Source organism: Phacochoerus africanus, chromosome 5 (assembly GCF_016906955.1).
Source record: "Phacochoerus africanus isolate WHEZ1 chromosome 5, ROS_Pafr_v1, whole genome shotgun sequence".
In the NCBI taxonomy this organism is placed as follows: domain Eukaryota; kingdom Metazoa; phylum Chordata; class Mammalia; order Artiodactyla; family Suidae; genus Phacochoerus; species Phacochoerus africanus.
In genome coordinates, this window is record NC_062548.1 from 131982586 (window position 1) to 132008797 (window position 26212).

Below are 26212 nucleotides of genomic sequence, written 5' to 3' on the forward strand. Positions count from 1 at the left end.
TCTCTGGTTGTCTATTAGGCCTTCACTGACGTGGTAGAGCCCCTTTATGTAGGCACTGCACACTGAGTTGATTCCTATGGGCTAGTTTCTGTTTTCATCATTTTATTGATGCTAAACCAATACCTTATTCCACATTTTAGCATCTCTGAAATTGGAATATGTCTTATGATTGACGGATAAGAAAGCATTATGTCATAATTTGGCAGCATTTTTTTTCTTTCTTAGTTGTATGTAATAATGATGCATTTTATAATTATAGGTATCTTAAGTTCAATGAAATATGGTATTAACTTAGGAATCTCTGAAAATATTTTACACAGGTCTAACCATTTACAAAAGTTTTTTTTTAAAGATGCTATTTATTTATGTATGTCTTTTTAGGGCTATACTCACGGCACATGGAGGTTCCCAGGCTAGGGGTCAGATTGGAGCTGTAGCTGCTGGCCTACACCACAGCCACAGCAACGCCAGATCCAAGCTGCGTCTGTGACCTGTATGTACCACAGCTCACGGCAATGCTGGATCCTTAGCCCACTGAGTGAGGCCAGGGATTGAACCTGCGTCCTCATGGATACTAGTCAGATTCATTTCCACTGAGCCACGACGGGAACGCCAAGGTTGTTTCCCTCTAACCAAATAAACAAAAAATGAGGATTGGTGTTCCTTTCTAATAGTAATGCCTTTTTTTTTTTAATGTAAGGATACGGTGTGTTTATAATTGCAGGACACTTGTCTCCCACCGAAACAGATGGTGACATGCTTGGGTATGATTTATACAGCAGTGCCCTGGCCGACATTCTCAGTGAACCCACCATGCAGCCGCCCATTTGTGTGGGGCTGTATGCGCAGTGGGGAAGCGGGAAGTCCTTCTTACTCAAGAAACTGGAAGGTAAAGGGATGTTTGTAGAAAGTCTGTATGTTTAACGAAGTTTTCTCCTGGGCATTTTTTTTAAGTAAAGAAAAACAGAACCGTGTATCGAGGTATTCGTTGCTCCTCCACACAGTCGGTCGTTAGAGTCCTCGTTCTGAAACCAAGATCCAGTTGTGTTCAACATCCTAAAGCTCCCTGGGACCGGATTTCTGCACGTCCTGTTTATAGTCGTCCTGTCCAGGGCCCTTCGCAGACGCGTCACGTTGCTTGGTCACGCCTGCCAGTGGCACCTCTGCACGCTCAGTGCTGTAGTTGCAGGGGGCCGCTTGCTCATTTTCCTGAGTGGCTCCTCTACGAGGAGCTTTCTGGACCCCCCCCCCCCCCCACCTCCCACCGAACACCCACTCCTTGTGCTTGGCAAAATACGCATTCTTCAAGAACAGGTTTCAGTGTTGCCTGTAACATTTTTCCTAAGTTCTGTAGTAAGAATGACTGTTTAGGGCTGGTCTGGGCTCAGCACCCGTTTTAAGAGCAGTGATCCTCCCGTGTCTTTGGAGGCAGAGCGGTGCAGGGGAGCAGAGGTGAACGGCGGTGATACGCAGCTTGAAAACACACAGCCAAGTCATAGTTTTTAGTTTTACACGTGGAGTGTATAGTACAAACCACGAACACAAGTGCCACCGAGATCTTGCCCAGTGGGAATGTATGAGAGAGGACCCTGTGGGTCTTTCGGGTGAAGCAGGAGAGCAGGTGAGCCAAGGGCCAAGGGTAGGTGTGCCCCTGGGCCTGGGAAGCTTCTCAGAGGAGAAGTTGGCTTAGAATGGTGGAGTGGCAGCCTTCTAAAGGGGCAGGTGCCCAGTAAAGCTTTATGTTGAAAGCGTGAAATTTTCCAATTGAAATTGTACATCTTAAAACACATTGTTTTTGCATTAATTTCTCTTTCAGATGAAATGAAAACGTTCGCAGGACAACAGATTGAACCTCTTTTTCAATTTTCATGGCTTATCGTATTTCTGACTCTCCTCCTTTGTGGAGGCCTTGGTTTGTTGTTTGCTTTTACAGTGGACCCAAATCTTGGAATAGCAGTGTCCTTGAGCTTCCTGGCTCTCTTATATATATTTTTTGGTAAGTTGTTGCCTTTTATCTCTTTAAAAAACGTAGAGAATGTCAAAACTCATTGTTTTACTTAAAATTTTATCTATGTCTGTCTCCTAAAGTCTGTAAATGATTTTTATCATTAGGTGGGAAAATTGACCTTTTCGCTGTTGACAGGTTGGCCTGGAGGAACATTGTCCCCAGCCAGGCTGGAAGAGCTTTAAAAACTAGCGTCGTTAACTAGCGTTTAAAAACTTGTCGGTATTGAAGCAGAACTCCGATTTATTATGCTTTCCCTTTTATATGTGGAGTAGTGATTTCTGTTGAGGTCTTTTTGACAGGAAGTCTTCATGGCCGTCAGGGCCTGCTCTTGAGCATGTTGATCACGACTGTAACTTTTTTTTTTTTTTCTTTTGTCTTTTTAGGGCCACACCCATGGCACATGGAGATTCCCAGGCGATAACCACTGAGCCACGATGGGAACTCCAGTGTGATGTTTATTTTGTCTAAGATCAAAATAATAAGTGTGCACATCTATATCTATATCTGTATCTATGATCCCTGTTCTTGTCATTGTCTGCATTTGTAAGTAAGGAAATAGGTTTCCTCTTGGAGGAATTGGTGACTTCAATAGTTGCAAATAGTGATAAACCCAAAGTCATTAACATTCGCATCTGAACCAAGTAATATATTTCTGTTTAAGGCCTTATCCTTCTGGTTGTTTTTCTTATGTCATACTTTAGTTTACTTTCCATTTTTCACAAACCTGATGTGTTAAATAACTGAGGAATTCTTTGAGGAGTAGTTAGGAAACAGCATGAACGTTATGTAAGCCTGCCTGTCACTGCTTGACACTTGACTCTTTGGAGAAAAGAGGCTGCTTGAGTGATGATTGTTAGAGTAACTCTTTCGTAACTGTGAATTTCAGTTGTCATTTACTTTGGTGGACGGAGGGAAGGAGAGAGTTGGAATTGGGCCTGGGTCCTCAGTACTAGGTTGGCAAGACACATTGGCTATTTGGAGCTCCTCCTCAAACTGATGTTTGTGAATCCACCCGAGCTGCCAGAGCAAACCACGAAGGCTTTACCTGTGCGGTGAGTGGGTCCCTTTGACAGAAGTAACTTTTGATAAGATGAAGCACATTGAAGCTTATAACACATCATTTCTCAATGTACCTTCCAAAAAACACTGGTTCGTTGAACGTTTTAATGTGAGAAATAAACGTGCTCTAGACAAATTTTGGTATCTGCCTCTTGCATATTAAAGGATCAGAGACACCTTTCCATAAAGAAATCTGTTCGACTCCGATTTACCAGGTTTATTTGGGCATAAACCCCGCTCCTCCCCCATGACACCTGTTTTCATGCTTCAGACCCATTTGAGGAGTGCTGGGTCCTGGACGGAGTCCTGCCACCTCTCTACATTAACGTGTGACCTTGGCAACTCAGCTCATCCTTTGAGGGCCTTTTTCTCACCTGTGGAAACATTTACCTGCTTATCTAAAATTATTATTAATATCAAGTAGGAAGCGTGTGGGAAAAAAGTTCAGAAAATTCTGAAAAAAAAAAAAAACAAAAACTGAAAGCAAAAGAAATTCAATAGAAATTAGTAAAATAATAAAATAGATACCAAAAGGTTAAGAATTTAAAAATTGTCAGATAAAATATATGTGAGTTAAGCTGAAAATAAATAGAAGAACATTAAAACTGTAATATAAGAGAGAAAAATAAAAGTAAAAGCTTACAAGCAATTGGCATATAGGATTAAGTATTAATGGAGTTCCCATGGTGGCTCAGCAGAAACGAATCTGACTAGGAACCATGAGGATGCAGATTCAATCCCTGGCCTCACTCAGTGGGTTGAGGATCCGGCGTTGCTGTGAGCTGTGGTGTAGGTCACAGATGCGGCTCGGATCTCATGTTGCTGTAGCTGTGGCGTAGGCCAGCAGCTACAGCTCTGATTCGACCCCTAGCCTGGGAACCTCCATATGCTGCAGGTGTGGCCCTAAAAAGACAAGAAAAAAAAAAAGGATTAAGTGTTAAGAAAAAGATATAAATGAGAAATTAAAATGAAAAAGGTAAAGAGAAAAAGATTAGAATAAAAGAATTGGGGGAAATATTTTTACAGAAAATAAAAACATTTTAAATTACTGAGATGGTGTTTTTTAGAAGTTACAGCAGTTAAAACAGCATTAATCTGGGAATTCCCGTTGTGGCACAGCAGAAACTGTGCCACAACTAGCTAGGATCCATGAGGATGTGGGTTCCATCCCTGGCCTAGCTCCATGGGTTAGGGATCCAGCATTGCTGTGAGCTGCGATGTAGGTTGAAGATGTGGCTTGGATCTGGAGTTGCTGTGGCTCTGGCAGCTATAGATCCGATTCGACCCCTAGCCTAGGAACCTCCATATGCCATAGGCGTGGCCCTAAATAAAGCAAACAAACAAATCTGAAACACAGCATTAATCAAAACCACACATACACATAGTACATTGAGATCCTAGATTTTTTTTTTTTTTTTTTGCATTTAAGGGCTGCACGCACAGCATATGAAGTTCCCAGGCTAGGGGGCAAATGGAAGCTATAGCTGCCAGCCTAAACCACAGCCACAGCAATGTGGGCTCTGAGCCGCCTTTTTGACCTCCACCACAGCTCATGGCAACACCGGATCCTAAACCCCCTGAGTGAGGCCAGGGATTGAACCCACGTCCTCATGGACACTAGTTGGGTTTGTAACCTGCTGAGTCACAGTGGGAACTCTCTGGTTGTAGTTTTGAAAGCGATACTTATCTACTGGATTGGCACGAGAGTTTGATTTAGGGAAAGGGGTGGAAAGGAACTAATGCAGAAATAGGATTCATTCAGAGACTCAAGAATGAATAACTCAGCCATGAGACAGAAAATCTGGGAAAAGAGTATTTTACAGCGTCTCTCTGAATTCCTGATAGATGTTTAAGCTATAAATAAGTCATAATAAGCTTGAGTTTTTAAATGGCTTTCTGTTCTTAATCATGATAATATTTTCCTCAAGATTCTAATCTCTTCCAATAAGGAAGGTTAGAGGACTTGCTTGTGCAGCTCTTTTTGGCTGCGATGTGGGGCCGCCTTTGATCGTCGCATCATGAGATCTGCTGAGATCTGGGATTCCCGGTCTGAGCCTCGTCATACCCCTTTCCCTTTCTGCCTTTAGTCGGAATTACTTCGTGTAACTCTGTTCCATTTGACGTTATCGTTTCTGAGAAAAGTATGTAAGAGGTTAGGAATGGGAGGCGCCTAACTAGAGCACCTGCCTGCCTTAGAGTTTTGGAAACCCTGTTTTGAAAGAGACGTGAAGAAAATACAGGATAAAGGATACAGAGAGAACCTGTGTTGAGGTGGTTCTTTAGACGGCTAACATTTTGTTTTCCTCTCCTCCAGGTTTCTGTTCACAGATTACAACAGGCTGTCCAGTGTAGGCGGAGAAACTTCAATGGCTGAGATGATTGCCACCCTCTCGGATGCTTGTGAAAGAGAGTTCGGCTTTTTGGCCACCAGGCTTTTTCGAGTCTTTAAGACCGAAGATACGCAGGGTAGGACCCGCGTCTGTTTGTGTGTGTGCAGTGGTTGAGGATGGGATGAATGAAACGCGTGAGACCCGTGGACAGACATCAGATGTCGCGTGTGCTGCCACCGAAACGATTGGGATTTCCTGGGTGCGTGATACTTATTAAATCCTGTTAAAACCATTGGTTACGTTACAGGTAAGAAGAAATGGAAGAAAACGTGTTGCCTCCCGTCTTTCGTCATCTTCCTTTTCATCTTTGGCTGCATCATTGCCGGGATCACCCTCCTGGCCATCTTCAGAGTTGACCCCAAACACCTGACAGTGAATGCGGTCCTCATAGCGATTGCTTCGATAGTGGGCTTGGCCGTCGTGCTGAACTGTCGGACGTGGTGGCAGGTGCTGGACTCGCTCCTGAATTCGCAAAGGAAGCGCCTCCACAGCGCTGCCTCCAAGCTGCACAAACTGAAGAGCGAAGGATTCATGAAAGTAAGCGTCACTGATTATTAGAAACAGCTCTGGGGTGAATGAGCTCCCCGTTCCAGGGCCTGGGGCTCCAGGGCATCTGCTCTCTGCCTGTCATGGTGTTGCATTTGTGTTTAGCTTTATGCCACGTTTTTCCCGTGGGCATGCATACATGAAGTGGGAGAAGTTATCTTAGTAACATATTTTTATAAAGTAGACCTTGATAAGATACTCAAAGGCGTTAGCAGATTACTCCCCAGGTGGTAACTACTGCCTCCTGATGTAGGTTCTTCTAGAGCCTGCCAGAGTAAGAAGAGTGAACCACCACGTGCAAGATGGGATGGTACTTTTAGAATGAAAAGGACGTTATACAATTATCTGTAGCCTCTCCCTGTGCGCAAGGTCCCTTGATCAGGGAGCCAGCTGTGTGTGGGGTTTGGGCCACTGGGATTTGCCTTCGGTCCGTCTCCTGCCATTCAAAGCACGTGATCTTGGCAAGGAGGTCAGTCGGCCGCGTTTGCCCTTTTCAAGCGGACATGACCGCGTCTCCGCCACTGTAAGGAGCGCTCTCATGTAGGTGAAGTGACCTTGTCAGTGGTGAGGCATCCGCTTCAGTTCAGCCTGGAACCGCCGCTGGCAGCGAGGCCTTTGGCTTTCTTCTGGGGCTCTTAAAGAAGGGTGCGGAACGTTCCCGTGTCTTCAGTGCTGTCTCCCTTTCCTTGCGCAGGTTCTTAAGTGTGAAGTGGAGTTGATGGCCAGGATGGCCAAGACCATTGACAGCTTCACTCAGAATCAGACAAGGCTGGTGGTCATCATCGACGGATTAGATGCCTGTGAGCAGGACAAGGTTCTCCAGATGCTGGACACCGTACGTCTCCACTGTCTTCAGGCTTGTAATTGTCACGTGTGGGGCAGCGGAGAGGGTGACTTCCTGAGTCTCCCCGGCAGCATTTGAATGATGCTTTTCTTGTGTAAAAATGACCACATTTTATGCAGAAACAGAGCAAGTTTCATCACCCGGCGATTTAAAGAATTCTGGCTTGTGGCAGAGAGAGGCGGAAGATGGACAGAGTGTCTACAAGTGTCTCTGGGTTTCTTTACAAGCAGCTCTGGTTAGAATAGCGATCAGGGTGGGAACTGCAGAATTGGTGGTTTGGGGTAAAGTGGGCACAGCAGCAAGGAACGTTGCAAGCAGCAGTGTGGCACCGTGGGCAAAGACCCGTGTGTTCAGAACATCAGATAGATTCTCTCTCACCCTTACTCTTCCCGAGTGTCTCAAAACAAGGCAGGATCCATTGTTTTCTCTGGAGGTTTTCTCTCTGCCAAATGTTGAAAAATTGTCAGATGGCGAAAAGCCAGATTGAGACTTCAACACAGTTTATTTTCATTTAGAATAATATTTTGAGGAAAAGGAAACGTTATTTTAAAAACACGGTCATGAAAGGATTTCCCAGATCTTGCAGAGATGTTTTGCTCCTTCGGATGATTTAAACTTTATATCCTGAACATACGTCTCTTTGACCACAGGTCCGAGTTCTGTTTTCCAAAGGCCCATTCATTGCCATCTTTGCCAGTGACCCGCATATCATCATAAAGGCCATTAACCAGAACCTCAACAGCGTGCTCCGTGACTCCAACATCAACGGCCACGACTACATGCGCAACATAGTTCACCTGCCCGTCTTCCTCAACAGCCGCGGACTAAGCGGTGCCAGGAAGTTCCTTGTAACCTCAGCCACAAACGGGGATGTTCCTTGCTCGGACAGCGCAGGTAATGTCGTTCCGTAGTTTTTGACGGTAAACCTCCTTTTGCCTTGAAAAATACTCTTATTTCCCTCCTCTTAGAATGTCATTTACAACAGTGTTAGTGCACATGGTGCTTTCTTGATAAGTTCCCTTTTTGGAGGATTTTCTTTTTCCCACCGTCGTTGGTGTACAGTGTTCTGTCAGTGTCTGCTGTACAGCACAGCGACCCAGGGCACACACGTGTGTACATTATTTTCCTCGCGTTATCCTCCATCGTAGGTGACTAGGTAGAGTGCAGGATCTCATTGCTTATTCACTGCAAATGTAACCCCAGACTCCCGGCCCACCCCACTCCCTCCCCCTCGGCACCCACACGTCTGTTCTCCAAGTCCACGCGTTTCTTGTCTGTGCAAAGGTTCATTTGTGCCGTGTGTTAGGTTCCAGATCGAAGTGCTATCATATGGTATTTTTCTCTCTTTCTTTGACATACCTCACCAAGTCTTGATAAACTCTTTCAGGGGTGCAGGAAGATGCTGACAGGAGAGTTTCGCAGAACAGCCTCGGAGAGATGACGAAACTGGGTAGCAAGACGGCCCTCAATAGACGGGTAGGACGCCCTTTGTTTTGAGCCATGTGTCTGTGTTGCTGTTGGGCAAACAAAGCTTAATTTTCTGTAAATGCTGCGTTAAGCCCGTCAAGTAAATTTTGTCCTTGGATTTCCTTTCCGCTTCAGGTGGCTTTTCAGAGCATGCCTGAACCTAGAGCCGTAATAACTGTACATCATAGAGGAGTCCTTGCCCCCCCCAACCTGCTCTCAGCCCGGGCGCCGCTCCAGGCCCCAGACCAGCTGAATCAGAACCTGAGAGCGAGCGTAAAGCTCCCCAGATGAGTTCACCGAGGGTAGAGAGCCACTGGGTTCCTCCCAGGTCAGGGGTGTTCATTGCGGGGGCCCACTGCCCCCATCGCCGTGAGGGAGAGACGCTCGTGCGAGCCAAGTCCTTGCTTTCTCTGGCTGTTGGCCTCCCTCCTCCCCTGATGTTGGCAAGCTTCCACTGGCGGGAAGGTCACGGCGATCGTGCCACGTAAGGATGGCTCTGCTGGGCGAGCGTGGGCACTGGCCCCCCACCCCCGCCCGTTTCTTAACATGTCCAAAAAATGTGTCTTCGGTGAGGTTTAGATTTTAAGCCTCTACCAAATACCAGTATGGATGCCAAGTTAGCGTTGGGAATGACGGTCAGTGACTCTAAATTAAGAGGGGGCGTGCCCGCTCGCTTTGAACGGGAGTCTGCGCTGCGGGCTCCCCTGTGATGGCATCCACGGTCTTGGTTTCACGACGTTAGACGGGAGCCACCTCTGTTGTGCCTGTTCGTCCTTGGATGAGGTGGGCCTCCCTGTCCCCCACCCCCACCCCTCGCCAGGAGAGTGCCTTCAACTCTGCGGCACACGTGAGCGTGGTCAGACAGCTGCGCCCTTCAGATAGCTGGCACACATTTTCCAATGATCGAAATGTCAAAAGGCTGGATCCCTAAATCTAGACGAGGGGTTATTTGCTTTATTAGTTTAGGGTTCCTGTGCATACTGAGCTCCCCTAAGAGTTTGAATTGTATTTTCTTTACTCAGTTCTGCTCGTTTACAATCTTCAAGGCAGAGCTTTCTTTGTACATCACGATCGCTCTGAAGCTGAGCCGTAGCATTTGATGCAGTTGCTGCTCATATCACTTGTAACTACTGGGTGACATACTTGGCCTTGGGGAGTAATCCTTCTTTGTATTACCATGTAATCTTCCGCTTTGACTAGAGTTTCGGATTGTTTTTGTTGTCGTCGTAAACACATGTAAACTTCTCGGAAAGCTGAAGTTCTTGGGCTCGAAGGCTGGGCTCGTTCTCACTGACCTCGCACTGTTCCAGGATACGTACCGGCGCCGGCAGGTGCAGAGAACCATCACCCGGCAGATGTCCTTCGACCTGACGAAACTGCTGGTGACGGAGGACTGGTTCAGTGACATAAGTCCTCAGACCATGCGAAGATTGCTTAATATTGTTTCTGTGACAGGTGACTTTTGTTTTCTTACTCTTGTGTGGTAGGTAATAAGCTTTAATATTAACACGGCAATTCCGTTTCAGAGACAAAAGGATGTGTGTACTCTGTTTGTATGTTTGCACCGCTCCATATCGGATTTATTTGCATTAAGTGTGTCAGTAAAACCAGTATTAGCTTTGACAGTGAAAAATCGACTGTAAGTTGTCTTATTTTAAAACGTGATGATTTAAAATTTTTAAAACTTCATCTCAGGTTTGATTTCTTTCTTGGTATGACATTAATAAGTTGTATAACGGAGTATATTTAACTTGTAGTTTAAAATGGCGAAATTCAGGTTGTACGTGCTTTCATTCCCGTATATGTAAAAATGTATAATATTATCTGTTGAAACTATATGAATGGTTGCTGCTGTTAGGACCGTTAGGTGATGGATGGAACTAGTATCAGAAAATAATTTGGGATGTAGTATATAAAGTATTGGTGAATATTTAAGTGGTTTCCTACTTTAAATATGTACTTTATTTTATCAAATGTTCTTTATTTAGAACTTGTTTTATTGGATTATTTTGGAGGATAGTATTACAAAATAACCTTGGACGCATTCATTGGGCAAAATTTTTTCTTGTTATTGCTGTATTTCTTTTTCTTCCTTTTTTCTTTCTTTCTTTCTTTTTTTTTTTTTTTTGTCTTTTTGCCATTTCTTGGGCCGCACCCATGGCATATGGAGGTTCCCAGGCTAGGGGTCGAATCGGAGCTGTAGCCGCCGGCCTAGGCCAGAGCCACAGCAACGCGGGATCCGAGCTGAGTCTGCAACCTACACCATAGCTCACAGCAACGCCGGATCCTTAACCCACTGAGCAAGGCCAGGGATGGAACCCAAAACCTCATGGTTCCTAGTCGGATTCGTTAACCACTGCGCCACGACGGGCACTCCTACTGCTTTATCCCTGAACTGTATAATATGCTAGAACACTTGGGATACTTGCCTTATTTTTATCCACTCACACTTTTAAAACCAGCCGTCAGTTCTCCCCATTTCCTAGCCTCATGAATTCATGGCCGCAGTAGCTGTTCTTTTGTTCGAATGTCCCGACTTTCTTCCCTTCCCTTGCTCTGGCCCCCCTCGCCAGGCTGACCTGTACTCATCCTGCATGGCTCAGTTCTAGTGGTTACATGCCTTTTTTGTTTCTTTGTTTTTACGGCTGTACTGCAGCCTGTAGAAGTTCCTGGGCTGGGGACTGAATGGGAGCTGCAGCTGCCAGCCCTGCACCAGAGCCGCCACAATGGCAGGTTGCAGCTGTGGCAATGCTGGATCCTTAACCCACTGAGCCAGGCCAGGGGTTGCACCCGCATCCTCACGGACACCGTCTTGGCCTCTTAACCCGCTGCTCCACATGGTGAATTCCTAGTGGTTACATCCTCAAGGGAACCTTCCCTCGACTGCAGCTTCTGGATTTGATGTGCAGTTGCTCTTCTCCCACAACGACGTGAGTAGATCTCACAGTAGTGTAGCTGGCTTATCCTCCAGCTCCTCCTGCTGCTTGTAGGGTGGTGAGTAAGTCCTCCATCTCTGACACTAGTGACTAACCTACTGAACGAGTGAGTTTTAAAAACCCGACAGAGCAACTGTAGTTAGATTAGAAGACTTCACACAAATTGTTATTAAATTAATAGTTTGGGGATCATGCCATCATGTGATGAAAATGAATACATACCTTGTTTTAACCGATGTCTCCAATTGAGTTCTAAAAGTTTTTTCACCAGTTTTTCCATCTTTAAAGGTTCGAGAAGTATATTGTCAGTGTTGCAAGTGCATTTTAATGCCTTGCTTCTGGTTGCCTCTCCTTTTCTGCTTTTGGTTTTGTGTCCGCCCGTGCACACTCCCCGGAGAGCCGTCTCCTCCCACCACAACCCGTGGCTCATGCGCTGCGCGCTCCGTGGGACGTGTCTTCGTGGCCCCCTGGAGCGCGCGCTTCGTGGGGACCGGCTCCGCATCAGTTCTGTTGAGCTTTTGGCTCCGACGTTCGTTTCATATATTCACATGTTCGGCTTTTGCAGGGAGTTTTTGTAGCTCTCAAGTGCACGTGACTGTGGCTCACTTGGACTGAAGGTTAAGACCCTGTCGCTGGTGTAGCAGACCAGATTCCACCAGATTCCAGGGAAAAAGGAACGCAGTGATGATCGTGTGGTTCGCACACAGAAGCAGATTTGTTGAGGGACCCAGGGTCTGAGGCTATGGGCAGAAGTGGATGGGCAGTTACCTATGGACATGTGTTCCTGTCGGGAAAGGGAGGGTTTGTATTCGAGCGAGAACGGAGGTCTCTTAGTCTAGGCAGGAACTAAACTGATCGTGCTGAAGACAGACAGACAGTGTTTGGAACTAGAAGGCAATGATACCGGCAGTTCAGAATCCCAGTGAATCAAGGGAAAATTGTGGAAGCAACGAGGCAGATGGTCTCTTCTGAAAGTTCAAGGATTGCACCTGCCCTGACGGGGGCATGCCCAGAGGCTGTTGGCGTCCGAAGAAAACCCCAGTGGCAGAGAGCATTTCAAAATGAATGTGAACAGAATGCAGAAGGGCACTATCGGTCACTTGATAGGGTACTTGTGCAGGCCACCTTAGAACATAAAAATGAAGGAGAGTGGGTTTGCGCCTTTACCCCAACGTACCAAGCATGGGCCAGCGTATCGGGGTTTGTTCGGGCCCATCAGGGCGTGGGGCCCATCGTGGGCGCACTGCTGTCCTGCCGTGCGATCGTGGGCAGTGTCGAGACTGCCTGCCGTGCAGTTCCGAAAGGTTCTTGCCTGCGTAAGTGTCACCAAAGCAGTTAGAGCACAATGGCAGATCACAAGAAATTACCACAGAATTCCACAGAATTGTGTTTAAGCCCTGAGTTTTCCAGGATAGCTCTTTGAATTAAAGAAGCCATATAAATACTAGGTTTGAATTTGTAGTATAAATTCAACGGCAAATTTTAAAAGATTTAAAGTTAAATTATCTGTGAATGTACGAAATATCTGACTTAATATAACATCACACGCCTATTAATTTTAAAATGCTTTGCGTTCTCTCAAGGGCGATTACTGAGAGCTAATCAGATAAGTTTCAACTGGGACAGGCTGGCTAGCTGGATCAACCTTACCGAGCAGTGGCCGTACCGAACTTCATGGCTCATATTATACTTGGAGGAGACGGAAGGTGTTCCAGATCAAATGACATTAAAACCCATCTATGAAAGGTACTTTGACCTCTTTACATTTAACTTTACGTTGGAACGAGTTGACTTTTCAGAAAACAGTGAATGCCTAGGAAGGCAAGACGAATGCAAAATAGTAATGTGTATAAAATGTAGTTCTGGTTTCAACCAATCATTTTCATTAATTCCGTTTTAATTTCAGAGTTGTATTAGCACAGATGCTTATCCCATCATGTAGCACTTAAAGCTTTGTTTGGATATATTCATCCTTTCTCGGTGTGACCTTTATGATTAAAAAAAGGTTTAATTAATAGACCTCTTAGCTTTATGTATTTATATATCCAAAATGCAAACCTTAAAACATTATTACTTATTTCCACTTTACTTTTTATTCCAAGTGTCGTCGTAGAATATTACTAAGAAGGAAACGAAAGTTTTCTAAATCATGAATGCAGGTGTTTTCACGGCTTTGTATCTGAAGGATTTGGGGAACTGTGAATACCGGCTGGAAAACCTTCTTTGCATTAAACAATAAAGGAATTTACTGTTCTTTTATAGTCAGTCAAAGTGTTTTTAAAATCTGTTTCTGATAAAGAAACTGATTAATTTTTTTCTGGAAAGACATACAGTTAAGGCTCAGTGAAACGTCGTGTATGTCAGGTTTTAAGAGTTACCACTGTCTTGTCAAATTCACAAACAAAATTAGAATCCTTTGTGTTTAGCAGAACATTTACTGCCTTCAGAATTTTCAATTACAACTCTAAATAAAAATTTCTCGTAGAAAAAAGATAATACAAGGAAACTATACAATTTTATAAAATTTGGTATAATTGGAACTATTATTTTGAACATGTAGATGAAATATGAACTCTAACAAGCCATTCAGTGTAGAGTTCATATCTTAAAACATTTTTTTTAACTTTTTTATTTTAGCTTGTTGCTCTTACATTGCTGGCCGAGGGGTGGGGGGGGCATCAGTGATTTCCTGCTCTTCATACCTTAGATAGTTCCATTGTGAGAACGGCGAATCGGTGCTGGTCTGCCTTTTTTTTTTTTTTTGTCTTTTTAGGGCTGCACCCGTAGCATATGGAGGTTCCCAGGCTAGGGGTTGATTTGGAGCTGTAGCCATCTGCCTACACCAGAGCCACAGCAACATGGGATCCAAGCCACATCTGTGACCTATACCACAGCTCATGGCAATGCCGGATCCTTAACCCACTGAGTGAGACCAGGGATCGAACCCCAGTCCTCATGAATGCTAATCCAGTTCATTAACTACTGAGCCACGACGGGAACTCCATATATTAAAACGTTTAAGCTTACAAATGATTTTCCTTTAAGAGTATTGTCAGCATGTGGTTTTCATTATTTTCCAGTCTCCATTTTTTCACGCACATATCCTATCTAGTATTTTCTAGGTAAATAGCTGAGTTTAGGATGGAGATGGTTGTGGCATTGGTCTACGGCTTGAGCTCTTGTAGGTCTTGCTGTAAATTATGGTAAATTAAATCCGCTCACGCTGTGTGGGCTCCGTCAAGTAGGTGTCCCAGTAGGTGGCAGTGGCACACAGCTACCAGAGGCCTGGAGGGCAGTGTCACTGAAGGGCACCTGCTCTTCGATATTTTAGAGGTCATTGTTTTATTATGAGATACGTGATTAGTTTTCCCCTGGGTTGTGTAGTAAAATACTGTTTTATTTCACGGGTAAGCGTTTGCAGCCTGACACGGGTGCTGTATAATAATGACTGTTTTACTAGATGAGCAGAGGTTTTGGTTTCGGTCCAGAACAGGATGCACGTCAGTCTCTTCCCTTCCTCGAGTTGAATTTACTGCTTAGGCGTTTACCGTGTCTCAGCAGGACAGGAACCTCCATTAGTTTTCCGCATTTTAAGGCCTGTGTGCTCAGAGGTCCAAGCACTGGGCCCCCTGCATAGTCTGTGAAGAGGGTGAGACTTGGGGAGAGGAAGCCCGTGTTCTCAGAAAATAGAGGCAGGGTAGATGCGAAAATAAACAAAAGATTTTTAAAGCTCTCAGAAAAGCTCATGATTTTTTTCACAAGCGTCTGCTGCTTATAGGCCCTGCTGCTCGATGTCGGAGCCGTAACGATGCCCAAGTGAATGGATGTTTCCTTTTCGTCCCCGGGTCCCGCATGCGGACACTTCCTCTGAACATACGCTGCTGCGGTCACAGCACAGTGCTTAGATGAGGGTATTCGTTGTGGCCTTATCTGTAGCAGCACAGCTTAAATGCACGTCTGTGGGAGCACTGGTTGAAGAACTTACGGCACATCTACCGTAGTGGAGTATTTGGTGCCTGTAGAAAATGAGCAAAAACGTTGGTTTGATGTGGAGGCATTTCCAGAATAACACACAGTGCGAGAGTATATGACATACCTGTGTTTGTCTAAGAAAGAAGAGGGAATGAGAACATCTGTGTGTAAATATATAGATATGTATTGTTTTTTGTAAAAATAAGAAGCAAACCCACCGGAAGGGTAAACCAGACGCTGATGAAAATGTTGATCTAAAGAGGGTGCTTCGTTGGGGAATGAGCTGTCTCCGTATGGACATTTTTATGTCGTTTGCCTTTTCTGTGATATTCAAAAAATAAAATTAAAAAGGATGGGAGAAAGCGAACTGTAATATTGAATATGGACCGAAAAAAATGTTCCTAATGGTAAATGAAATTGATGATATAATCACACAGAAAAAATTAATTCTGATACCTTTGAAGCCCGCTCTCTGACTCTGCATTCTTCGTAGAATACGCTGAGGACAAAATGAACTGCAAAGCAATCTTGAGCTTAGAAGGTTTGTTCTTGGGAATAGTATTGTTATTATACTCGTGAAATCCTTTTGCCTGTATCATAGGATAAAGTAAATAAATTAATAGATAGTAAAGAGAATGAATAAATATTTTGCTTATGAGCAAAGGGGGATACAAATATTGAATGCAAGAAATTAGGAAGAGCACTATGGCATTAGATTGGATTTGGAGATATTAAATATTAACTCATAATTTAAAATGAGATTTTCCCCCAGCTTTGTCCACCCAAATCGTGAGCACATCTGATGCCTAAATCTTGGATTCTGATTGGGATGTCTTGAAGAAATGGCTAATTCCACATCTAAGGCAGGGAAAGCTTAAGGGGAGCCAGCGTTGTTGTGCCAGAAATCAAAGAAGGACACGTCCAAAGACGGTGGAGTCTGCGCAGGCCTTAGCCTAGCGAAGCGCCTTTCGAATTGGGCCTGTTTGAGAATCACAGGGGAAAATGATAGTAATGGACTATAACACATCAAAAAAAATTCCATGAGTCCATCGGAACACTTAGAGGAGAGAAAAAAGGAATATGTATTTTTAATCACTAGAGAATGCCAGCAAGTAAAAATGAGTGAAATAGAAAAATTATCATTTGGTTAAATCCCCAGTGTAATGATTGATTTGAGCAAGGGTCATCGGTGGTTACAGGAACCACTGGGGGAAGTTTTCGGGGAACACGAGGTGCACATGATTGCAAATATCGCTCCTCAGTTACATGTACTTACCAAGAAGAAACGCCCTTGCAGGACAGTGACCCAGCTGCCACCGCACTCTTAGTCAGATCGTCAAGGCTGGTGGTGGGATGCACACGTCACAGGCCTCTAGATACAATGCGGTGGAAGGGGCCACATCACCTACGTGGTGGTGTGGCCAGCAGCGTTTTACCGCGATTCTAATTTCGAGGAAACAGCTGAAGCCAGAATGTGGAACATTCTGCAGGACACCTGGCTTGGATTCCGTATTGGCCACTGGGGGAGACGAAGCCAGTGCGTTGCTGTGACCGGAATCTGTGTCAGTAGAAAGGCAGAGCTCGGAGGGGCATTTCGCAGGCGTTTGTGGAATTGGAGTTTTTGAGTTGATGTTAATTTCCATAGATATGCTGAGAGTGTTTGGGGGAGATTTATGCTGAAGTATTTAGGTGTAAAATACCCATTTAGATGGTTTGGCAAAAGAAAAGTGTAGTGTGTGTGTAGATGTGTGTATGCGTGTAAGTGTACATGTGCAAGTGTAAGTGTGTGCAAGGGTGTGTGCAATACCCATGGATGTGTGTGCATTCTGAGTGTGTATACACGTCCATGTGCAGGTAGGGAGGAGGGAGATAGCGGCTGTATCAGGATGTATGATAGCAGTTTGTGCGTCTAGGTGGGTGTATTTGAGTGTCAGCGTCCTGTTCTTTCAACTTTCCTGTGAGTTAAAAATTTTTAAAGAAATTTTGAAGCAGGGGAAGAGACCCAGTGAATAATTAGAACCTAGGATGATGAATGCCAGGAGCTGAGCAAATAAAGAGAGGTGGGCACAAATGTGAAACACCTGGGTCTCATTAAAATTTTTCCTCTTCCCATTCCTTTTGTCCTCCATAGTGATGGTTCAGTAAATATTTGCTGTTTTGTTAACGTTTTTACTTACGGACCTATTTAAAGAATTTAAATGAAATAAATCTAAGAGCTGTACTCCTCAGTGCGCTCACGTGATTTCAGCAACCTTTACCCACGTGGCACGTGTAATCGAGAATCATTCTGTGTGTCACATAGCCCCATTGAAAGCTTTAGAAAGAAACTTGCCATTTTGTTTCATGGTGGCGGGGTGACTCACAAACCAGTTTCTCAATGGATCCAAGTGTCAGCTCATACCTCTAAAAGGCATGGGACAAGTAGTCGCGGGAGGCGTCGTGTTCGTTAGGGTTTTAAGAGCTGCAGAACAGCCGAGGAGCCAAGTCAGCCAACGCAGGTCCTGTAGCAAGTGAAATGGGCAGTCCATCCATGAGGTCGAGTATGATTAGAATCTGCAACTCTCAGGTTAATGACATTATATATTCATGAATATATATATGAATATGTATATATTTTATTAACCTGAGTCATATTTATTATTAATTATAGAGTTCTATATATGTATGTGTGTGTTGAAGTGAAATCATACATATTTTTAAAAATTTAAAAATCCAGTTTCTAATTTCTTTCCAGAGAATTTATCTTATTCGTCTGATGTTGTTAAACTGTATAGAGAATTCTGAGCATGTTTTTATGAAAATGAGCTTTAATTTATCATTTGCAGTACTTTAAATTAGAAAGTAAAGGTTTCAGAGTTTTCTATTTATTTTTATTTTTTTGTCTTTTTGCCTTTTCTAGGGCCGCTCCCGCGGCATATGGAGGTTCCCAGGCTAGGGGTCCAATCGGAGCTGTAGCCACTCGCCTAGGCCAGAGCCACAGCAACGCGGGATCCGAGCCATGTCTGCGACCCACAGCTCATGGCAACGCCGGATCGTTAACCCATGGAGCAAGGCCAGGGATCGAACCCGCACCTCATGGTTCCTAGTCAGATTCGTTAACCACTGCGCCACGACGGGAACTCCTCTATTTAATTTTTTGATGGGATGGTGGCAGGAAGACAAAAGATATAAAAAGGATGAGGAGTCCTTCCTTTTGGATATTATCTCTTGAGTATAACACGTCTTCCTGAAATCTTGCCTCCTCTTTTCTTAGAGAAGCCAAGATGAGTTAGGTATTAGAGATCTAATGGCCTCTCTTGATTTTTGTCTGTTTAGTTAATTTTCTCTATTTAATGTGTCTTTCGTGTGAGTTTCTAACTGTGGGTCAGGGCTTATATTTTGCTCTTTCGGCTTTGACGTGTTCCGGGGCTGGCTGAGGAGGTGGGTCCATAGAGGAACAGGTCAAAAGGCAGCTCATGTCCTTGAGGAGCTCACATGCTCGTGTCTACACACACGTCCATCTGCCTTTCTTTTGCCAGACTCTGTGAACGTGTATTTCACACTTAAATACTTCAGCATGAATCTCCTCAAAACACCGCACACACACACACACACACACACACACACACACACACACACTCTCTTACTGTTCCTAAACCATCAGTAAATTACAAACAACGTCTTGTGTCCCTAAATACTGGCATGTCGAGAACCTTATATTCTGAGTAAAGATAAAACAGACGTACTTGAAACAATTGGAAGAAAGTTAAAATGTGATGATGGCTCAGCCAGTTAGCCAGTTAACAAGTTTTATCAACCTCAGGCTAAAACATGGCCTTCTGGATGATGGGAAGCTTTTCAGGCTAAAACTGCTATTCTTTGCTGATAGACAATTACTTGACCTTTTAAAACTTTCACCCTAATTTCCAGCATTTGACCCTCAAGTTTATAGGACTTCCTCATGTTCAAGGAAATTTTTAAAAATTTATATTCTTAATGAAAATATATGTTACAGACAAAAGAGAATATATCACCTGCAGTTTAAAGGTAATAGGAACTTTTCGCCCTGTTTATTAAATAGAAGATTTGCCAAAGAAATGTTGAGGGAGAGTATTTTTAATCATATGATAAAAATACATTGAATTTTGTAGAGGGAATATTTTATTTTGTTCAAATAAACATCAAGTATTATATATAGGAGGTATAATGAGAACTTTGTCTTGCCATTAGATTAATCTGCTATTTTAGACTTCCGCTCTTGGTGGGCCTGCCATCCATGAATGGATTCAGGGCGATTTTGAGATGCCTTTTTTCTTTTGAAGAAATAAGTGTGTCCTTTATGCCTGCAGGACTTACAAAGACTATTTTGTAGCTGGTCTGAGGAAGAGAAAGAGACAACGTTGTAAGAATCTTTGAGAATTTGTTAAGGAGTTGACTTAAAATAATTGAATTTAAGATGATTTTGGATGAAAAACTATAGGAAGACAATTTGATCAACATATTGAAAAATCGTATATTGGAATATGTGAGGGTAATTTAGATGACTTTCTGTGTAACCATAGTTGAGTTCTTTGATGCTATTGCTTGTCATTTGAATAATAAAAAGTTTTATTTACAGCAGACAAAAAGCAGCAGTATATAATTGATATTCATTTATTTTATTAAAGAAATCTGATTTGGTAAAAACAATCAGAAAATAGTATTTTTAACGCTAGTAGTAAAATTTTTTGATTCCATAAAAAGCCTCATTTATTTTTATAGCAATTTGATGACACATCTGCCTGCTTTATTCATCTGAAAAAGAAAATGTTGGTTCTTGGTGTTTGGTAAAATTGCTTTGTTAAATTATTTTCTAAATTGTTCAACTTTTAACAAATGACATTTGATACTAACACTGGAAAGCAATTTTAGCTAATTAAGTAGATCCCTCTATAAACCATTGGAACATCAAGATGACATACTGTTCATTCAAGATTATTTTAATTGGTACAATTATTGTAATTTTCTTGCAATTATGTGTTGAGCTAAAAGCTTTTGTCTAGATCATTTGAGGTTTTTTTTTTTTTAACATACATTTAGTAAGAAGAAAGGGAGTAGAATAAAAACTGTAAAGATTTGCTGTCTACTTCTATTATAGAGTCTTAGGCACCATTGAGATATTTTAGTATAAAACTTTATTCTGCCATTTTTCAGTAAGCATTTTAGGCAATGATAGAGGTTTTTAAATGATCAATTTAAGTAGTTTTCATGAAGATAATGTTTCAAATTTCTGTTTTGACACCACTCAACCAATCTTTTGCTTGGATGATATGGTCAGAATTAGTTCTGTGAGAAGGATGATGCCATACTTTGTTTTGGTACTTTATTTTGATTTTTTCTTTCAAACAGTGGAATAAGTTTTGAGCGAGTCTCAGAATGGGAGCCATTTTCTGTTTTACTGAAATGACTATTTGTTGAACACTATAGATATCTAATTTATAACGTCCTAAATTCATTATCTTTAAAGTATTCAAGTGGTAGTATTTTCGACATTTTTCATAGTAAGGCATCATATTGTAGGATGATCCTTCCTGATAGGCAGCCAAGGTTTTCACAAGCATGGCGGTCCTCCGTGAATATGAGAAAGCTGAGGATTGAGTAGCATCATCTACGGTCTTGTTGTGTCTGGTAGAAAACTAGTTGGTCGTTCTTAACAACTGCAAGAATTTATTGACCTTTCCCTGCATGTCTCTCCTGTTGTTATAGTTTCATGAGATTATTTTATTCTTTATTTTCTAACAAAACGGTGGATTTATAAGCCTACTTTTCGGGTCATTTTTTCAGTTGCCTTTTTTTCCTCTGGACTTGCCAACTGCATGGCCTGTCGTCCTCCTCCCACCTTTAAACCCCTGCTGGAGAGGGAAGGAAAGGTGGTTTCCATAGCATCACGCACTCCTAGGTGTAGAGAGCAACTCCCGACTGGCCTGTAGAGTGATACGGAATTTGATTTATGAGTGTAACTTGGGAATGATGGTCCTCTTGTTTGAAATTGGGCTCTAAGGTAATGAGAAATCGTTGGTGAATATTCTCTATGCAGGAATCAGGCTTGCATGGCATTCCAAACCATCTCAGCAGGGCTTTCCAGCTCCTTCGCCCTCCTGCCTTTTACCTTTGCCACCTGTATTTCTCTCTGGCCCATCCTTCCCCTCCCACCTCATTCTTCCCACCTTATTCTCACCTTAAATGTCACTAGGAAGCCATTTGTCTCCAAGATTTTATTAGATGTGTTCATTATAGATGGATATGTTACTTCAGAACACTTACTGTAGTTAAGTGTTCTTTTATAAATATTTGCATTGTCATTTATTTAATTTTTTTTCCTGAACCAGACCGGTAACTTCGTGAAATGTAACTTCCTTAAGCTTTGCTGACTTCCTTGTTTCTAGACATTGTTGGCACGGAGTAGGCAGTAGTGGGTGCTGTGAAGGAATAAAGAAATACGATGGTGACATTTGCATTGAGGAAAGCTGAGGCCCCGGGGGAGGTGGGGGGGGGGGTAAACGAGAAGCCACATTTTATCTTGAAAAGAATACTATCCATACAGATGCTTCCTTCTTTGGTTCTAAATGCAGGTAGACATTTTTCTTTGTTATACCAGTAGGTCCCCCGGTAAGGCACAGAGAAAGTTCTCAGTACCCAGAGGTTGAATGGTGATTACATATTTCAGCTGACGCCTCGTAGATGCTGCCTCATGTCAGGTGATAGGAAGATGGAAGCAATATCTGCATAGACATTTCCCTTTAACGTTGAGATCGGTGGCATTTCTAAGGTGTCTTGCGTTTATTATCATTTTGTGAATGCCATCGTTCGGAGTTGCTTCCTGCTGCCACCCTTTTGTTTTTTGCTCTGTCGTCCACACCCGTGGCCTATGGAAGTTCCTGGGCCAGGGATCATTTCCTAGCCTCATATGCGACCCGCGCCACAGCTGCGGCAGTGTGGGATCCTTCACCCACTGCGCTGGTCCAGGGATCAAACCAGCAACGCCACAGAGACAGCACCGGATCTTTAGCCCCCTGACCCATAGCAGGAACTCCTTGGCACACTCGGAGCTGGGTCTGCCTCCCCCTGCAGTTTCTCCTTACAGGCTGTTGTCAGTATTGTTTGAAAAGCTCCTGTGGCTTAGCCGGACTCTGTTTTTGTGATGCTAAACGTACAGATTTTATTATATGCTGGACGCATATTAATTAAAACCCTGGCTGGTAATACTTGAGCCCTCCCTGTATGCCGCACATTGCACTTACCTAGATGACTCGTTTACCACTCGTAGCTCTGGGAGGCGGAGAGTGTGGGTAACCTAGGGCCGCCCAGCTGCAGCTGTGGGGGCTTCCCAGGCCTATTTCTGGAAGCCAGGAGGCTATAAGTACAGAGCTAGATAGACACTGGGTCTGAGAGAGTAGAAATGCAGAACCAAACTGATTTTATTTCCAGATATATTTTATTCATTTTCAAAGGAATATTTAGAATCATTTATTGTGTATCAACGGGAACATTATAGTAGATAGAAGTTTTTCTAGAGGATGGAAATTATCTTTTTCATTAAAGAAAATGCGAACTTCTTACCATCTTATCAAAAACCCCAAATCAGTGCTTTTATTCAGATCTAATTGTGTCTACTAACTGCAGTAGGTTTTGTATGGAAAAGTTTAAAAAAAAAATCAGTTGTGATATTTAGCACTTAAAGCAGCTGGTGCATCTGTGGGTTTAAGCCTTTTTACCATTTTTATATACCCTAAGTGGCTGTAATTTTTTTTCTTGGTAGCTTTTTTAGGAGCTTTTCTTTTGCTTTCAAAAGGATAAAATTGATTTTTAAAATATTTTCTCATTTAAACTCATGATGCCACTTTCAGTATTTTATGCCAATAAAGAGCAAAGAATTTTAAATGTTCCAAAGTTGTGTTTCTAACTTCAACATGAAAAATTCAAATTTGTATATATATGTATGTATATATGTATACATTTATTTATTTTTGTCTTTCTGTCTTTTCTAGGGCCGCACCTGAGGCATGTGGAGATTCCCAGGCTAGGGGTCGAATCGGAGCTGTAGCCACCAGCCTACACCACAGCCACGCCAGATCCGGGCCGCATCTGCGACCCACACCGCAGCTCACGGCAAGGCTGGATCCTTAACCCACTGAGCAAGGCCAGGGATCGAACCTGCAACCTCATGGTTCCTGGTCGGATTCGTTAACCACTGCGCCACGATGGGAACTTCAAAAAATTCAAATATATTAACTAAAAATATTTAAGAATAGTGCTAGCAAAACCCGTTTTTCTAAAATGTCTTAATATGTAAAATAAAAAATATTACTACTTATGCAAGTTTACAGTTTATTTTCTAATACAGTAAGCAAATATGACTTTCGAAGATCTTATATTTGCCTTCCAAATTTAAATATACCATTAGAGGTCAGCTAGAGATCAATTTTTTCCAAAATTATTTTTTTCAACAGAGGTTTGTAATTTCAGAATTTCAAATCAAAATATTTTTAAGACTCTTCAAAATAAAACAATAAACAAAAGTACTGTCTAATAAAAATGCCAGCTAATGGAAATGCTAAGCCATTGTCAAGTGCTGGTGTAAAACTGCGAGGCCGCGGCCACTGTTTGCAATGACCAAGGAGTCCACCAGGGGGAGTATTTTACCAGCGACATTGTTGGCACCATGTGCCAAGAATTAAGAGAGAATGCGTTTTGCCTTCCCTTTTCCATGGCAGAAAAACAAAACATTGAGGTTAATAAATATTTTAAACTCGAAAGTTCAACTTTCACTCTTATTAAAGAGTGTGGTTTCACAGGATATTGTTTTTGTTTTGTTTTTGTTTTTGTTTTTGATATTTAGGGCCGACCTCGCAGTATGTGGAAGTTCTCAGGCTAGGAGCAGAATTGGAGCTACAGCCACCGGCCTGCACTACAGGCACAGTAACGCTGGATTCAAGCTGCGTCTGCGACCTACACCACAGCTCACAGCATTGCCGGATCCTTAACCCACTGAGCAAGGCCAGGGATCGAACCCGCAACCTCATGGTACCTAGTCAGGTTCGTTTCCGCTGCGCCATGCTGGGAACTCCGGTTTCGTGGCACATTTGTAAGCACTGAGAATCACGATCATAAACAAGTGAATGGTTATCTGATAGTATGGTACAGATTTAAGTTCAGGTAGTATTTCTTTCTCCTAAAATCCTTTAAATTGACTATTGGGAAAAGGGTAGATATAAAGAAAGAAGAGTTGTTTTTTCTAATTGACCTGCTTACAAATTTATGTTTATATTTTATTTATTTATTTTTTGTCTTTTTGCCTTTTCTAGGGCCGCTCCCGCAACATATGGAGGTTCCCAGGCTAGGGGTCGAATCGGAGCTGCAGCCACTGGCCTACGCCAGAGCCACAGCAACGAGGGATCCGAGCCGCGTCTGCAACCTACACCCCAGCTCACGGCAACGCCGGATCCTTAACCCACTGAGCAAGGGCAGGGACCGAACCCGCAACCTCATGGTTCCCAGTCGGATTCGTTAACCACTGCGCCACGACGGGAACTCCCATGTTTATGTTTTAAAGTAGTAAATCCTAAACAGTGTCAATCTTGGGTTCTGTGCCGATTGAACATTAAACCTTTAAAATAACTTATGTAATAAAAGATTTGCTTTAACCTTAGGCGTATTTCTAGGCGGGCTTTGAGCTCGGAGCACCCATTCTTTGCTTGCCATTTCGAGTGTTATTGCAAAACATCTGCTTCCTATATATGGTTAGCGTAACACTTGTTCTGAGATTTCTTAAAGGCAGCAAGTACATGATCATCTCACCACTTCCTGGCGCCTGCCGGTGTTGTTAGTGTCCTTCACAGAGCTGCGTGAACTGGTCTTGTTTAGTTACTTGTGTCGGGCTATTTTAGAGTATCATATGATCGTATAAACTCTTGATATAAAGCAGTGGGTTTTGCTTTTTTATGAAAGATACTGTCTTCCTATTGCATCCGTTGTAAAGTGTGGTGCCCTCTTTACCTCTTTACTGGAATTTTCTCTGTTAGCCTCGCTTGAAATGATCCTTCTGTCGTTGAATTGTTGCCATCCATTCACTTACATGGACCTCGTGGGGTCAGCGTCCTACTGCATGCAGCACACTGTTTTTCAGGCTCTTCCTCCCTAGGGGAAACCTTTTTGCAAATTCAGTCTTATGCAGAATCCCAATAAATAAAGCAGAATGAATATAAATTACATTCCCTGATAAATTCAGTTAGGTCAATGAGCTGCTCTGAGCAAGTTGAACGCTGGAGTCTTACATCGATTTAAACACCTATTTGTGTCTGTACTTAGTTTTGGTAATGTAAGATGAAGCAAGTTCTTGATCATGAGTAGATGCAAATGTCACCAATTTTTAAACGTGCTTTGCGGTGGCAGGATCTTTTCAATGAATCTGATCCAGAAACTTGAAAGTTTGATTGGAGATTGTGCTTCTTAGGGGCTCACCAATATAATCTTACCATTGTTCGTATTCTTAAAAATAATAGCTGAAGTGTTGGGTGCTCCTTCTTTGACTGGGTCCTGCCGACCAGGTCACCTCATGAGTTATTGCTGTTCTCTTACCAGTTTCTGTGTTCTGTGCTCAGGCACATGCGGGTGGAGTAGAGTCCTTGCCTCATTTTGTGAACAGAAAAGTGCTAGTCTGGATTTTTAAAAATGAAGGAATTTAAATACATACATGCAGATGGAGAGAAACTTTATTTCAAAATGCAAAAAAAGTGAAACAAACAAACAAAAGCCCGGGACAACCTGCTAACCCAGGCTCATATGTTGGTCTTCTTCAGTGTGTTGACATTTGATATGTAACAGCATTCTATTTATTATAATTATAAGGAGTTAAAAACATGTAAATCATTAGCATGAGAATTGTGAGCCCTGCCTGTGGCCCTGGGTTTGAGCCAGTGCAGGAAACAGCGTACAGGACTGCACGCTAATCAGGCAGACATGGGCTCCAGCT

At 42.9% G+C, this 26212-nt stretch overlaps 1 protein-coding gene across 8 annotated transcripts in view; it reads left to right on the forward strand.

The window, feature by feature from the left end:
- Window positions 1–26212, forward strand: part of KIDINS220 (kinase D interacting substrate 220) — a 95415-nt gene that overhangs the window by 36352 nt on the left and 32851 nt on the right. For 7 of the 8 annotated variants that reach the window (XM_047782691.1, XM_047782693.1, XM_047782694.1 and 4 more), the window contains exons 13-22: window positions 725–889; window positions 1817–1996; window positions 2895–3060; window positions 5382–5533; window positions 5705–5994; window positions 6698–6838; window positions 7498–7741; window positions 8235–8323; window positions 9625–9769; window positions 12834–12996. In XM_047782691.1, coding sequence (XP_047638647.1) covers window positions 725–889; window positions 1817–1996; window positions 2895–3060; window positions 5382–5533; window positions 5705–5994; window positions 6698–6838; window positions 7498–7741; window positions 8235–8323; window positions 9625–9769; window positions 12834–12996 — 1735 coding nt within the window. Of the gene's footprint in view, window positions 1–724; window positions 890–1816; window positions 1997–2894; window positions 3061–5381; window positions 5534–5704; window positions 5995–6697; window positions 6839–7497; window positions 7742–8234; window positions 8324–9624; window positions 9770–12833; window positions 12997–13352; window positions 13504–26212 lie in introns of those variants that run through there. The other variant, XM_047782699.1, reaches the window with a different exon arrangement.